Source organism: Aulonocara sp. 'chitande type north' Nkhata Bay, linkage group LG14, assembly GCF_057382095.1.
Source record: "Aulonocara sp. 'chitande type north' Nkhata Bay isolate Kocher_YH1m ecotype deep benthic linkage group LG14, A_spYH_male_GT1.1, whole genome shotgun sequence".
Classification (NCBI taxonomy): Eukaryota; Metazoa; Chordata; class Actinopteri; order Cichliformes; family Cichlidae; genus Aulonocara; species Aulonocara sp. 'chitande type north' Nkhata Bay.
In genome coordinates, this window is record NC_141357.1 from 24,103,921 (window position 1) to 24,121,197 (window position 17,277).

Genomic DNA, 17,277 nt, shown 5'->3' on the forward strand with positions numbered 1-17,277 from the left:
GGGAAAGATAACAGGAGGATGATCGTGAGAAAAGCGGTGGATCAGCCAAAAACTGCATAATGAAGACAATTGGGTTTCCAGTCACCAAGAACAGCACAGTGTCCCCAAGGTCCCACTGCTCAAGAAGGCACATGTACAGGACGTCTGAAGTTTGTCAGTAAACATCTAAATGACTCAGAAGGCCTGGGAGAAAGTGCTATGGTCAGATGAAACCAAAATCGAGCTCTTTGGAATCAACTTGACCCACAGTGTTTGGAGGAAGAGACAGCTGTCCCACAGGACACCAACCCCACAGTCAAGCACGGCGATGGAAACATTATGCTTTAGGGCTGTTTATGTGCTAAGGGTACAGGAAAGTACAGGAGGGACCAATGGACAGGGCCATGCACCATAAAATCTTGTATGAGAACCTCCTCTCCTCAATCAGAACACTCATGTACGAAGTTGTCACTGCAGTGGTTGGCAATAAACCTAAAGGACTGAGAGAGTTTCTTTAAAGAGGAGTGGGCCAAAATCCCTCTTGAGATGTGTATGAACCTGGTGACTTCTTACCGCTGTGCCGGCTAATAAGGGTTTCTCCAACAAGATCTGCTTGGGTATCAACTACTTATTTCACTCAGTGACATGCAAATCCATTTATCACTTTTATGGAACGCGTTTTTGCTTTTTAAAGTTTTAATTTTGGTTGATATTGTGTCTCGGGGGCTGTTACGGCACTATTCATTGCTTGGTAAGTGAGCAAACTTACAAATGTAGCCGGGGATCAAATAACGATCCCCCGCTGACACACAAGCTCAGCATCTGTCGTGCCACGAGGAAAGACTGAGAGAAATACATGAAAAATATCAATGTTATTCAGAGTTGGGCGAGTAGAGCACTGGTGTGATTTGTTGAATCAATAAAGGCTTTTTCAAATGAAATAAAATGCAGAACAATTTATGCCACACCAGCAACAACATCAACAGTTATAAATCATAAAAACGCACCCCAGAGAAGACAAACGGCATGAGATTGATTACAGCGCTCCAAAAAAAACAGCACGATTAGATTCAATATCAGCAGAGGAAAAACACCCGGGCATGTTGTGGAGTAGGAAATTACCTGGACTGACAAGTGATTAGCCTTCAATGAGCCTGATAATGTGTAAATGGAGAAAAAGTGATTGACAGCAAAAAAAGGAGAAGGAAGGATCAGGATTGGGAGAGAAACAAACCTGTTCAAAGAATTCGTCCATAAAGCCTTTCTCCATCCCAACAGCGACTTCATCTTCCTCCTCAGTCGTCTCCTTCCCCTGGACACACACACATACACGAAATAAAAAAAAAATTATACACATATATATTAATACATAATCTTAATACAATTGAATTACTTACATTACATGAACCAGTTAAATAATAAAGCAATAAACATGGTTAATAACATTTAAAAAAAAAACAAAAAACACTAAAACAACATGTAAACATAATTTCTATCAACAACAACACTGATGATGACTGAATTGGACCATGTTAGGTTGTTTTTACATAATTCAAGGTTAAATGGAACAGTGAGAACACTCCCCCCCCCTCCCTCCTCCCAAACCTCTCCAAACATCACCTGATTAGAATCAAGGAGCACTTAATGACACTTTTAATTAGAACCACAGGTCGAGTGATTAGCAAGTCATTATTGAATTAGAACCTACGAGCAGAGAAAACCTTGACTTCTGCACCCCTCTACCTTCACTCATGCACAGATACATGTAACCATTTCAGCTTAAAGGAGCAGATTAATATTTTGATACCACTCCTATTTCTCTGTAGTTAACACACCAAATCATGCAACAGGTTAGACTTTAATCGGAGGAAACCAGCTGTTGTGACTTCGTCCAAATGGTAATAAAATCCCCTTAGCAGTTCTCCAAATTTACATGTGACTTAATAAAATGTAGAAAAATAAACCCTAAATAGCAAACTAAAAGCTTATTGTGGAAAAAACAAACAACAGGGTTACTCAAAGAAAAAGAAAAAAAAAAAAAAATCACAAGACTGGAACCTGTTCAAACTCAAATTCTCAAACTGTCCGACTCTTCTAGTAATTCCGGTTGTTTTCTGCTGTTACTGAGGTACATTCACGTCACTAAGGCCTGAACATTCTCAGTGAATAAATCAAAGCTTGGACGCAAAAACATAAAAACAAAAAGTTCAAAACTCTGCAAACTTTTCGCAGTCTGGCATATGATTCATTCTGAAATGCATGCTTCTAATCACACATCAGCCATTATACTGCATTAGTGGGATCTCATGTGGCCTCATCTCATTCATCACAGCCACTGTCAAACTAATTTGGTTCCCCATTAGTGGCCTATGAGATCCATTTGCTTATCAAGGCTGTGAGGACAGAGTGCAGTTTTCATCTTCTTTTGCCTGAAATGACTCCTTACTCTTATCCCAGAATTTCCAAACAGCAGTAAGAGAGTCCTGAATTATGCAAATGATGCTTCCCAGTGTCTGTCAAAATGATGACTTCATTTCCTCTCAAACCTCAAAATAAAACTGTTACCAAAATAAGAATAAGATTAAGAGTCCCTAAAACTTTAAAAACTCTTTAAACCATTAAATTAACCAGTAAATATTTAAAAACTTCAATGAATCATATCCAGATATTATTTATGCTCTCCATGTGTATGGGCAGCCAGCCAGGTTCAACCAGACAGGGAAACAAATGTGCAGGCATTACATGCATCAGGAGGCAGGAAGCACAGGAAACTTTTGCATCAAGTGATCAATTTCCAGTAAAAGAAATGAGCTACTTATCCCTTGTTAACTGTTTAACAATGGATCAGCAGGATGCACATATACATCATGCATTACTGACATAAGTTTGTACAGCTGATACTACCAAACATTCATAAATACATTTATATTCTCCAGCCACTTTACTCCTTGTCAGTGTTGGACTGAACCCATTTTGTCTTCAGAGCTGCCTTAATTCACTATTTCATAGATTCAACAAGTTGCTGTAAATATTCCTCAGAGATTTTTGTCCACATTGACATGACAGCATCACACAGTATCTGCAGATTTGTTGGCTGAGTACAGTGAACTCATTGTCATGTTCTGAAAACAAGTTTGAGATGATTTAACCTTTGTGACATGGCAAACTGTGGTCAGAAAGGGAAGGGCATGGTCAGCAACAATAGTCGGGTAGGCTGCGATGTTTAAATGATTTTCAGTTGGCGATAAGAGCTCCACAGTGTGCCAGGAAAATATCCCCCACACAATTACTCGCCTGCGGCTGCCATGCATGCCTCAGCAGCCTGGTTTGTTGACACAGGGCAGGGTGGATTCTGATTCTACCACCTGCATGCTGCAGGAGAAATCGAGACTCATCGGAACAGGTAACATTTTTCAAATCTTCCATTGTCCTATTTTGGTGAACAGGTGCAAACCGTAGCCTCGGTTTCCTGCTCTTAGCTGACAAGAGTTGCAGCCAGTGTGGTCTTCTGCTGCTGTAGCCCATCTGCTTCAAGGTTCAACATATTGTGCATTCAGAGATGCTCTTCTGCATACTTGGATGTATTTATTTGTATTATTTGTGTTACCATTGCCTTCCTATCTGGCCAATCTTGCACTAGCATCCATGCAACATTCAAAGTTGTTCAAATCACCTTTCTTCTCCATCCTGATGCTCGCTTTGACCTTCATGCCAGATCCACTGAGTTGCTGCCATGTGATTGGCTGATTGAAGTGTTAATGAGCAGCTTAACAAGTGCACCTAATAAAGTGGTCAGTGAATATAGTTGCCAATATATGGTGGCACTGCAAGTAATTTAAATACTGAGATTCATCTTTTTAAAGTCATTCTAAAGTATGAAAAATTGCTTCTGACTCTTTTTATTCAGCGAAAAGCATTAAAGTGTCAGAACGTCAGAAAATAAAGTCTGCGTAGGAGATTTTTTGTAGATTACAACTGAAAAATATGATAAAATGACTCAACGAATCTAATATGACTTAAATCAAATCATACCGCTTCTTTTTTTATGTTCTACCACGCAGACACTGAAAGATAAAAATTGTGAAAGTTTGCGCCTGTAAAAAAATAAATAAATAACTGTATTAAAATGTCTTCTTCAATGCCATTTCTCTTTGAAGAGGGTTAAAATGTGATATGCTGACACAGCAGGAGATGGGGAGGAGACATAAGGAAACCAGACGAGAACAACTGAAGAAAAGGAAACGGTTCCTGAGAAAATGCTTGTGAAGACAGACTTTAGCAAGACAAATGCCACAGATCTAAGCGAGAGGAGTACAGAGATGCTGTAATCCCACTAATATCTAGACCTACTCAAACTAATCCAAGTATACACAGAGTATATATATTCACTACAGGTACAGTAAATTGCTAACAAACTAGAATAATAAGAATAAAGGTCCTAAAAGTCCATTTTGAGACCTAATCTTTAATGTGTTGGTATGGCACTGATGTGCATTCACGGAGCTGCAGACTTTCAGAAGCAGCCAGAGTAGAGGCGGCAGCAGCAGCAGGAGGCAGAGGAGGAGAATAAGCAGGGAATCAGAATAGGCTCAGAGCACCAGTACTGTGTTCAGCCTCCACAGAGAGATGCTGTATCTCCCACAGAGAGAGGAGGGCTTTGGTCTGGTTTTACTTTGTGTGGTCAGGAGGAGAGAAGACCGAGTAGCGCACCTCAAACGTCCTCCTCCCACCAGATCTGAAGCTCCTGCTGAGCCACAAAGAGGCTGGGAGAGGCCTTTAGTGCCGCGCTCTTCACTGAGCCTACAGACTTGACTATCCACACAACAGATGCTCTGAGCAAGACACACAAACATGCATACACACTGTAGCTAGCACACTGGCAATATACAGCAGAGGGTAAACACACAGAGAGAATGAGCTTTATATACAAGCTGGTCCCCCATCATACCAGAACCTTTGAATGCTTGCTGCCTCTGGGGCTCACACTCGGGTGAAACTCCCCAACTGTGGTGTAGTCAAGTAGTGGCCTGATTATGGTGTTTATTAGATTAGAGAGTTGATGCGGGCACCATGCCAGCAAGATATCGCTCTATGAAGACAAAAGTGCCTGCACAGACACAGGAGGAGGAGGAAATGTAGTCCAAGTGTGAGGGAGGGAGAGATAAAACAGGCATAGTGAGCAGGCTGCAAGAATCACGGTTCCTATCACCAAGGTATTAAAGGAAAAAAAAAAAAAAAAAAAAGAGGGAGAACAGGGGAACAAAACAATTACAGAAAGCTGTTAAAGTGCATTAACATGTGCAACAAAAAGCCATGCAGGCAATAGTATGTTGATGTACAAGAAATCGGATTAAATAAAGGGGGTATGGGGGGGTGGGAATAAAATATGCTTGCAAGCATGTACGCTCTCAGACTCTGTGCAGTGTTTTATATGAAAATAAGCTGAGTAAGACCAGTGAGAGACAGTTCAAGTAGACACCCATGTGAGCAGTACTTTATCGTCCTTTTGTGTTACCATATTAAAGCAGACCCGTTTCCTGCATCTTTGTATTGCAGCCAAATCAAGCAGCTTCCTGCAGTCCCATTAGAAATGACTCATAAAAATCTGTGTCAGCTGCACAGAGGAACACTGAGTGTATAACCAGATTTATTATCCCAATACAGCTAGGTAGCATTCATTATAGATGTGCGCTCACTCAGTGACACGCAAACCTTTGATTATTTATTCATTTTCCTACAGTAGACAAACACCAAGCTAGAAACAGCAGAATCTGAACGATATAGTAGCAGATTTGCGCTCAGTTTGCAAAGCCCTGCTGCTCACAGGATATTTCGAATCTGCTAGTAAAGGAGGAAAAGAACCACGACTTTCAAACTGCAGTCTTACAGCGAGTTTTGCATGGGCTCAAGCGCCATAAAGTTTGTCAGAGAGTGAACACAAGACTCTGTATTAAAGTCCTTCACCCCTCACTTCACTACAAGGGAACTAAATGGGCACGTGTCCTTCCAGGTCCAAGTGAACTGGAAACTAATTTTGTATTTTTCATTCATTTCATGTTTTTTAGAGTTTCAGATTGTCTTTGGTCATTTCAGTCTATTAAAAAAAAAGTGAATAATTTTAGCATTACCTTATTGCTTTTGTTTGCTTTTTTTAAAGTAATATGACTAAGAAGCAACAAATAAGATGCCAAATCTGCTACACGATCAACTCACACTGGTTTTTTGCAGCCATCTTGATTTTGCACATTATTTGAATATAAACCCCTGTTCTGAGGCTTAATGCTCCAACTGGTCCCCACGGAGATAAACACTGAATAACTAGCTCCACTTAAACCGCTATGGCCTGTACTCATTCAAGCCCTCGAGACATTCAACGCTCTACGCTTATATGCAGATCTGCGCTCTGCTTATATGCATTCAGGAAGGTCTACCAGCAAAACTAGCAAGTGAAATGTTATTTTTCACTTTCGCTTAAAGCAGAAAATCATACCCAGAATTACTTTGTTATGAAGGGCACAGGTTTAATTACATTTATCTGTCACCAGAACAACCACCGCAGGAGAGTACGAGTAAAAACTATATTTAGAGGCTGTGCATGCACTGATCTGCCACAACATTAAAACCACTTCACCTGCCTACTATTGTGAAGACTCCTCTTATCCCGCAGTAAACAGCTGTGACTGGTCAGGGCATTAACATGGCATTTTTGGGGTCTCCTTAAAGTCTGGCACCAGGACATGAGAAGCAGATTCTTTGGGTTCTATTGGTTGCAGACATGTGCAAATGCCTCCTTGATTAAGTCGGGATCTAGGGGAATTTGGAGGCCACATCAACACCTTGGGCTCTTTGTTGTACTCCTGAAGACGTCGCTGATGAGTTTTGCAGTGTGACAGGGCAAAATGTCATGCTGCAGGATACCGCCGTTGCCATGAAGAGTTCGCAGTAGAGGGTATTTATGTCATCCTATGTGACCAAGTAATAAAGTTTTCCATGCAGACCACTGCCTTGTTACCAGATAACAGATGTTAACCACTTCACCTGGGGCTAGGCGATTAATTAAATATAAATTTCAATTATTCAACTCACAACTATATTGTGAAAACAGAAATAAATTAGGATAAACTGTTGCTTTTTTGCTTCTACTTTTGCTACAAAGATCTTCTTTTTTTTCCCTTTTATTGTGTGTTATAAATTCAGACTCAGCCATTCGCCTACGGCTGCCATGCATGCCTTTAAAACCTGCAAATCCACTGCCACCTGGGCCTCTCTTTGTCCCCGACTGAACCAGCAGATGTCCCGTGGTGAAAGCAGGCTACCAGGAACTGGCAGTTACCCTTGGACTACAGGCTTTTTGATCAAAAGCAACCCCCTAATCAGGGCCCAACTCTGTATCCTGTGCCTCTCGCAACCTCTTTTTTATTTTCTTTATCTTTATTATAGTTTAATTATGTTAAAAGTTTGAGGAAATCTGCTGTAAAGTGACATCTTATTAAACTCAGTCACTGCAGGGCATTTTGTTAAGTTAATGACTATTCGTGCTAATTAACCTAAATAACTGTGATTATCATTTGTTCTAAAATCAAACGGCTTTACCGTCACCTGTGAGTTTTAACGTTGTGGCTGATCAGTGAATAATTAAGCAGTCATCAATAAAAAAATTGAAAATAAAAAAATAAAAGAATGCTGCAGTGACTGACTACACTGTGCTTTGCGTGCTGCGATTCCTGGCTACTGCTACACCAAATGTTCAAACAATCAGCATTTAACCTACACATCACAGGTGAGCTGTTGGATTTTTGCAGGACCACACACAAGTCAATCCATATAAGATACAAATTCTTGTACCAAGTGGACATAAACGTAATGCAGTGAATACCGTGAAAACCGCAATAATAAGATGAACCTCTATGAGCAAGCACCTGGAGATAGTGGGAAGGAAAAACTCCCTTTTAACAAGAATAAACTTCCGGCAGAACCAGGCTTGGGAAGGGACAGCCATCTGTGGCATAGCACTGATGGTACAGAGATGGTGCTGACACATCGAAATCACAATTTCACAAACCTCACTGATCGATTGATCCACTGATTGGCTAACTGCGTGACCGACTGATGAACGAGAAGGACACAGCGTAGGGCTATCGAGACAGGTTACACAACCATGGAGCAGTATGGGTGATGAGAGGACACAGGAAGTGATAGACTGAACCAGAAGACCAGCCAACTGTAAAATTAATTCAGGTCTTTTCACATTACTGTTCCCTCTTCTCTCATATAGAACCAGCAGCAGAGAAAATCAACAAGTCTCCATCTTTAAGGGCACATACACTAATGGCAAGTGTGAATTTCAGCAGATGCAGTCAGCTGGAAAAAGCAATGTGGTTCATTTCTTCGTATGCACTGGTTTGTCCATTGACTCCTGCTGGTAACGCGCTTTTAAAAAAAATACAGCTCAATACTGCGTTGATCTAAGATATGAATCTAAAAAGGTGCTTTGCAGTTTTGGCCTTGAGTAAAAACATAAAATATTGTGTAAGCAATCACACAGAAGAACATCTACTGTTCTCTTTCTTATCAATCATCTGAGCTCAATACACCACCTGTCTAGATTTTCAACACTCAACAACACTCTGCAATCAAACCACAGCCAATTTACTGAAATGGCACAAATCGAAAGAAGGAACTCACCAAGGAAAAAAAGAAAAAGACAATGACAGGCTATTCCTCCTTCCAGGGTGTCAAATGCTGCCATCAGAAGCTGCTGGCATCACAGAGATATGAAAAAAGGTATTGTGCCAGCTACAGCAACAGAGAGACTGGTCTCACTCCAACTTGACACATGTGGATGATTTGTTAGGACCCACTTTAAATAAACTGCAGGGTTCATGTTGCAAAGGGGAGCATGTTTAACCCAAACCACAATCTTTAAGCAAACAAGTGTGCAGCTTGAACACAGAATTAATTTACAGAAAGAGCTCAACTTAAACATATCTATATCTATTAGTGGATTTAAAAGCATCATAAGGATACAGTGAATGAGACTTGTGGATGTTTCTCTGAAGTGGCCACGAGTGTTTTATGTTTCGTGTTGTGGGTAACTAGTTTATGTTGAATCTGTAGCATTTTTCGAGATTTGTTTAGTTTGCATGGCTGCTAACATGGACAGGTGAAAGAGATTTGATCTCAGTGGGACTTCCAGGTAAAATGAAGGTAAATGGTAAATGGCCTGTATTTATATAGCGCTTTACTAGTCCCCAAGGACCCCAAAGCGCTTTACATATCCAGTCATCCACCCATTCACACACACATCCACACACTGGTGATGGCAAGCTACATTGTAGCCACAGCCACCCTGGGGCGCACTGACAGAGGCGAGGCTGCCGGACACTGGCGCCACCGGGCCCTCTGACCACCACCAGTAGGCAACGGGTGAAGTGTCTTGCCCAAGGACACAACGACCGAGACTGTCCAAGCCGGGGCTCGAACCGGCAACCTTCCAATTACAAGGCGAACTCCCAACTCTTGAGCCACGATTGACTTAAAAGGAGAGATTGTGGGGCTTCTGAACAAAGGCAGTTATTTGGCACCTACGCCAACCTAAAACATGAAGTTTTTCCTCCAAAAGGGTTAAAGAATCAACACAAGAAATAACATTTTAAAGCCAGTCATTAAAACCCATTTAAAGACGTTTCCTGGAGCCAAGGGCTAACAGGGTCCTTTTAGTGGAAATCTCTTGTTCCAATCTTAGTTCCAGAGCTCTAATCATTACTTTTTTGCTATTACCATATTATAACAGCTAACCCTAACCCATCGTGTTGGCTTAGCTGTTTGGCTAAGCCAACACGAGTTATACTACATGTTCCTCCTTCATATTTTTTTTTTTTTTTAATTTTGGGGGTTTAGTTTCACTTTAGTTAGAAAAGGATATGCTTCATAAACTAGATGGGTGAATGTTTTATATTCCATTAAAAAAAAGAACAGATGTGGCTGAGGTTAACAAGACTGTATTATAAGCTGTGCCTACAGTGTACAGAGCACGCGGTAGATAGATGAAGGAGAATAATGTGGGTTGGAGAACAGATGCAGCGCTGCCACTACAGCAGCACAGTGTCAAAGTGTGAACATGTGCAACAATTTCCCTTTCCTAACAATCCTCCTCAACGTCCTCCCCCTTTAATGGTCTTCCTTTTTCTTTCTCATTCTTCCTGTCAGTCATTCTCTCGCTCTCCTTCCTCCAGACTCCAGCTTCACTACAGAATCATTACAGCAGTGAGCCCACACAGCATGGACTCAGTTACCTTTGTCTCGCTCTCCCTCCTCAGACCTGCACTGTTTGTCTTTTCTTCTTTACTATCTCACCATCTCTTGCCAAGACCACCAATTGCTATGTTGTGTATGTTGTGATTAGAGATGGACCGATCCGATATTACGTATCGGTATCGGTCCGATACTGACCTAAATTACTGGATCGGATATCGGAGAAAAATAAAAAATGTAATCCGATCCATTAAATATCACGAAAGCACCTCACAAAACTTGCAACACGCCGTAACTCACCTCAGAACGTTAGCCGGTCGGAGCAGTATGCATCACGTGATAGAGCAGCTGTGGCATGCGGGACCTGTCGGTGGTCTGGATAGCATGTGGAGCTTCGCTAGCAACCTGGCATTTCATCTCCGACAAAGTTATCCCCGAGAGAAGTAAAGCAAGTGTGTAAGTCCATCTCTGAATGTTTGTAAAGCATTCCCACGTTAAGCTTAACAAGCGACTGCCTCTCGCTCTCCGGCTGCTACTTCAATCGTGAAACTGATCAGCTGATCGGCTTTTCTGTCGCGACTCCGTCTCTCTTGTTTGTTTTTGGCCCACTTTGCACCAGAAAGAGGAAACCAGCGGCTGAACAACAACAGAACGTTTAAGCTTGATAAGCTGTTGTTAGAATTTATTTAATATTAATTTCTACACCAGGATCTTTTTCTACGCAGCTGACGGCTGTAACTGTGCAGGGGCGGATCTAGCAAAGTTTAGCCAGGGGGGCCGATAGGGCATGAACAGGGAAAAGGGGGCACAAAGACAGACTTTTCTTTCTTATTCTCATTTAAAATGTCGAGCTTTTAATAAATAATTATCTGACACCCAAAGTTTTAATTTGATGTAAAATGAATAGAAGTCAATTACTGTATATAGTAACTATTAAGTCTAATATATACACCCTAGTAAGCTATAGTACTTTTTACTTTGGGAAGGTACCATCTGTGCAGTCTGCAATTTTGTTGAAGAAAGATGTTGAATCTATTTAATATTTCTTGAAAAATAATTGATTTCTGTGCATTTTTTTTCACACTGCATCAAATTAAGGTTGATTACGTCGATTAAGCATCATGAGGTGGCGCGTGAGGGGTGGTTCTCTATTTTTTATTTATTTATGTTGTTGCTGGGAGTTGGAACCCTATTAGTTAGGTTGCTTAATATTTACGCTAAGTACTCTTTAAAATACCAGAATAGGGAGGATGGTGTAGGTCTAAGTTTATTAGATTGATCAGTATTGCTGAACTATGAAATATTTTTTTTGTATACAGGTATAACAGAATAGCTTTAGTGTAGTTGTTGTTTTAAACTTGAGTATGAACTTGCAGACTTGCAAAATGCAGCAAGATATTTTAAAAAACAGTTTTGTTGATTAAAAAACACTATATCGGATTCATATCGGTATCGGCAGATATCCAAATTTATGATATCGGTATCGGTATCGGACATAAAAAAGTGGTATCGTGCCATCTCTAGTTGTGATACCTTGCTCTCAGAAGTATCAACATTTCATTCTGCTAGACACTCACCAGCCACTTTATTCGGCAAATCTTGTTTTGCCTTCAGAACTGGCTTACTTCTTCATTACACAGACTCAACAGGGTGATGGAAACACTCCGAGATTTGGGCCCATGTTGACACGATAGCATCGCATAGTTGCTGCACATGCTGCTACTGAGATCTGGTGGCTGTGGAGACCATTTAAGTACAGTGGATTCTCGTCATGTTCAAGAAACTAGTTTGAGATTTTTCCGATGCTTGGTCTGAATCTCACGGGTCATCTTGATCTGTCTGAACGTATCAAGTCACCGACTTATACATTAACAAGCAGTTAAGTAGGTTAACTAATGAAGTGGCCTCTGAGTGTATTTCTTAAGTGGAATATCAAACGACACAGATCTGACAGATTTGCAACTCTTTCAGAACTGAAGGAGGCAGCATATGACAACAAGACTGCGATGCAGTGTATCCTTACATGCTGAAGAAGAAGAAAGACTACAAGCACAGGAAAAACTACAAATGGAAAATGGAAACTAATTCAGTGATGGCTGACTCACCGACAAGAGTCACTATGTGTGTCGCTGTGCATTTGAGGGGTGGTGACCGAGGTACGACAACTGATCCACAAGTGGAATATGCAAACGATGCGATTGTGTTTTTCAGACCAGAGGAGGAAATACTTCCAATTTAGAAATATCGTAGCATCAGAGTGATTTAAACCTGTCTTAATACGAAGTGGCACACAGTTATTGGTTAAATAATATCTTATCATGTTCATAGGAAGATTTCGTGTGAATCCTGATTTCCTGACCAGATTTCCAATGTCTGTAGTTCCTACAGGTGTCGTTTTCTGCCGAAGGAGCTCACGAGATGACTGACCTTTTAGACTAAACAGTGCATGCTTACTCCCGTTATGGCTTGCTCATAATTGGCCTATGGGTATGGATATGAATATATAAGTGACATGCTGTTCATACACAAACTTGTTTGCCCTGAGCATGTGTGTAGGAAGCAGTGGATCGTTGGCCAGTCTTCACCGTTAAAGGAGTGGGTGAGAAAATGTCATAAAAGCTCCAATTGAACTTTAATGACAGATCACAGGCAGTGAAAAGATATGCTGTCATCGTTTATACTATGGCTTTGCCCACCCCTAGTCTCTTCTCTTTCTTCCCTGGGGAATATATTAAGTGCTTTGCTTGGTATCTCGCTTACCATGAGGGATTATGACAGCACCAATGCACCACTAAAGCAATTATATTCCAGATATGGAGGAAATGTAACTGAAAGTGAGAAGGATGTCAAAGAAATCAAGATGCAGAGAAACCAAATGAAGGAGCGATGAAAGAGCTATATGACAAGAAGTGCAGAGGAAAAACAGGCTGTCAGGAAGCACCGGTTGAAACAAAATGGCAAATTTCAAACAAAACAATTACAGCTGTTGATCTCCATTAACTGATTACATTTTGGTATTTAAGTCAGGAATAAATAAAGTTAAAAGTGCCCTTGATATCTCAAACCCAAGGTGGTGTGCTCGAAGCTACAGAATTTAGTTTCTGGTGATGCAAGTGGAAAAAAAAAAAAAAAAAAGTAGAAAATCACTGAATTTGTTCTCTAGTCTTGCTTGAAAAGTGACTTTCATCAAAATATTAAAGTTATGTTGGCGTTAGAGTGTTTGCTCATCAGTTTAACCGTCATTTCAGCTTTAAAGCATTTGTAATAGTAAACGCAGCCAAATTCAGGGTCGTCGCGATGCAAGAATTTCAAACCTTGACTGCAACACCCGGGTCGATTGTAAAAATTACGAGGCATAATGTGTTAAGCTACAGCCTGGATTTTTTCCTGTTTATTCGTTAAGGCAGACTGCTACCATTGATGGTAAACTTTTTTAACTTCAATCAGGGACTTTGAAGAGAAACATAACACATTTTAGACACAAATAACCATTATCCTGCTAAATTACCACTGTTGTTAACATTATACAGAGGCAATACTGATAATGTGAGAGCGAGGCATCAAATGTTATCGGTACCACTTTATTGTTAGCCATAGCTGCTACCTTAGTGATAACTTGAAGCTAAAGGAGGCGAAAATGGCACTGTTGCAAATCTAACCTAATCCAAAAATACAAACAAAAATAGCCACCATCACACTTTCAGTATTTTAGTAATAAAAAGGTACCGTAATTATCCGTTCTGGTGGTATCACTCTTCTCTTTCTCTAAAGAAATAGCATTTGCTATCTATAAAAATCAGGACCCAGAGGGATGAACACCAAACTGATGTTACATTTTATTTTATTTATTACACTATTGTGGCTTAAATAACTTGGGTATCTTATGAATCTACAGAGAATAATCAAAAAGAATAAAAAAAACAAACAAACATGATTTTGTTTCTCAGGCTCATAATTATACTGCTCTGGTTTGACTCCATGTGCAAAAAGAAAGGTTAAAAAAAAGAAAAAAAAAAAAGAAAAGAGTACATAAAGCTTCCTGCTTTGCACCCAACAACAGTTGTCACGGTAAGCAGTTTGTGAACACAGAAAAGCATTTAGCATGAACAGGCTGATACCTTATTATCTACAACAAAGTATCCATGAATATTGATTTTAAAGATTCCTGATGAACAGAAACACAGATGTGTAAATGAGAAGCTTTTCACTAGAAAGTTTTCTCAATCAGTTTAAAAGTTGATGGTGTCAGGATGGTATTCACAGCTTCAGCAGTTCCCGAGGACTTACTGATGCTGTTCTGCAAAAACATCTATTTTCAGTAATTGGGGAAAATTGAACCAAGTTACTAACACAACAGAGAGACAAAAACAGGCAATTTAAATAAAGTTTAACTTATCAAAAGAGTGCTGGAGGGACACAGCAGCAAAAATCCAACAAAGTAAAAACTATGAGAAAAGAAAATAACAGTCCAAAAGTTGATAATGAAAGCTCAACTCAGAAATAGGAAAAAGACAGGAAGGTTGATGATTCGACAGATTAACTTAGGGAAGGCATAAAGACAAAATATGAACCAGGGAGAAAGATAATAAGGCATAACTGAATTCAGTCGGGTAATAATGATGGCAGGAAGCAAAGCCACAAGAAGGAAGTCCCTTGAAAATAAAATAGGAGGTGAAAAACAAAGTAAGATACAGGGACACCCGGAGGACAGAGAGAAAGGAAAACACTAAGAAATATGTTGAATGTTGTCATTTCTAAGCCGTGCCTGATGACCGAAGGTGTCTTTTGATAATGATTCTACGACTGACCAGGCTATGGCAATACTCATATCAGCCTATCACTACGAATTCATCACATACAGGTGCTTGTGAAGGACCACTAATGTAACACTTGGTGGAAGCAAAAGTAAAAAGTGGGTAAAATAAAACAAAACCAAACACAAACTTGTGTCTCGGGCCCCAGTCACACAGGCCTACAGTGAGGTCGACGACCATCGAGCAGTCATCGAATGGAGCAAACGGAAGAAGTCTTCAGGTTTGCTGCTCTGAAAACCTCCTTGCAATTGCTTTGATTAGCAGATTACTGCCCAGTGTTCATATGGAACACACTCACCTACCAGCAGACATTCGCTTACTTCTAGCTGAACAGTCACAAAACTAAATGTTCACCTTCAAAGTAAAAGCTGTGCTTTTTCCAAACGTGTTGGCCGTGGTAAGGCACAACTTTTCTAACTTTTACTGTCTGTTATTTGCGTTGTACTTTCTGAAGTATCACTATTACCATCGTCCATGCATACTCCAGACTACCGCGGCAACCTCCTAGCAACCAAAGAAATCAAAGGTGGTTATGGAGGTTGTCAGGGGTGGTGGTGGTGGTGAGATCACCAACCAGTCTGTATGCCGGGGTGGCCAACCCGCGACTCTCGAGCCACATGCGGCTCTTTGCCTGGTTTCATGCGGCTCTTACATTCATATCAAAGGTGGTTGTGGTTGTTGTTGTTGTAGTAAAATGTGCTTCAAATCTTCAGTGCAGCTTCAGCTCACTCCATGCTAACCTCGACCAGGAATTTTGACTGAACTTCGCAAGCACGAGTTGTGATATACAAGACAAGCCTCAGTTGGCAATATTTGCACGCTCTGTGTCAAACGATTGTGTGATCAAAGAAGAACTCCTTGATATTGTGCCATTAAAAGACAGAACCCATGACATAGATGTGAAAGAAACCATGATGGCTGCATTTGAAAAAGCAAATCTGCCTATAATGAAATTAACTGCAATAGCCACGGACAGAGCACCAGCTATGATGGGATCTGTGAACGTGCTTGTGGGGTTGTGCAAAGCTGACCAAACTCTTCCTGAGTTTTGGAATTTCCACTGCATCATCCACATGGAGTGACTTGTGTCTAAATCACTCAATTTAGATAACATCATGAAGCCTGTGATGGAAATCGTCAACTACACCCGCACACATGCGCTTAACCGCAGCCAATTCAAGAATCTCATCACTGACTTGCCACTGCAGTGCACTGTGAGGTGGGTGTCAAAAGGCCAGGTACTCTCTCACTTTTGGATGCCGTAAAACTGTTTATGGAAGAGAAGGACAAGGACTATCCCGAGCTCTCGGACCTCAAGTGGGTTATGGATCTGGCCTTTTTGGTCGACATGCTGTGTCACTTGGACAGACTGAACCTGACCCTGCAGGGTAAGTTAAAAATGCTGCCTGACCTGGTGCAAAGTGTGTTTGCGTTTGTTAACAAACTGAAGCTGTTCAAGACACATATTCAAAAGGTAGATTTATCGCATTTTCCCCACTCTGCTAAAAGCCAGCGGGCAAGTCGCCAGCGCTGCCCTGAGTAAGCAAAGAGCCAGATATGAAACGCTGGTTGAAAACTTGCACGAAAGCTTTGTGACCCGGTTTCATGATCTACAATTGAAAAGGCCACAGATTGTGTTCCTCATCGACCCATTTAATGCACAGATGGACTGTTTGAAAGTCCTGCTAGTCACAGGTGAAGCTGCGGCTGAGTTGGAGATGATCGATCTTTGTAAGGAGGACCAATTGAAACCTGCTTTAAGGGAAGGGACCATTGAGTTCTGGAAAAGTGTGCCAATGGAAAAATACCCCAATGTCAAACGGGCTGCGCTTAAGATACTGTCAATGTTTGGGTCAACATACGTCTGCAAGTCTGTGTTTTCTACCCTAAAACATGTGAAATCAAAGCATCGACCTGTTCTGACTGACACTCATTGCTTCGAGTGGCAACAACGGAATACAAGCCAGATTTGAAGAGGATTGTTCAAGGCAAGGAAAAAAGTGGCTCTTGGTCTCTGACTGGTTGACCACCCCTGCTCTATGCGACTGCGACTCAGGCCTTAAGGGCCCATTAAGTTCACCATTTTCACTCAGCAGCAGACAACAAAAGTGACGTCCCATCCGGTGGTACAAGCCGCACTTTGGTGTTCTTTTTGGCTGGTTGTGCAACTCTCCGTTTTAATGATATATCAGTAAAGAAGCTATACAGAGGCCATGTTGCAACAGTCTCG

The 17,277-nt window shown here is 40.9% G+C and overlaps 1 protein-coding gene across 3 annotated transcripts in view; it reads right to left on the reverse strand.

Annotated features, from left to right (window-relative positions):
- Positions 1 to 17,277, reverse strand: part of LOC147314617 (syntaxin-1A-like) — an 87,114-nt gene that overhangs the window by 63,369 nt on the left and 6,468 nt on the right. For all 3 annotated transcript variants that reach the window (XM_086261670.1, XM_086261668.1, XM_086261669.1), the window contains exon 2: positions 1,214 to 1,291. In XM_086261670.1, coding sequence (XP_086117796.1) covers positions 1,214 to 1,291 — 78 coding nt within the window. The remainder of the gene's footprint in view (positions 1 to 1,213; positions 1,292 to 17,277) is intronic.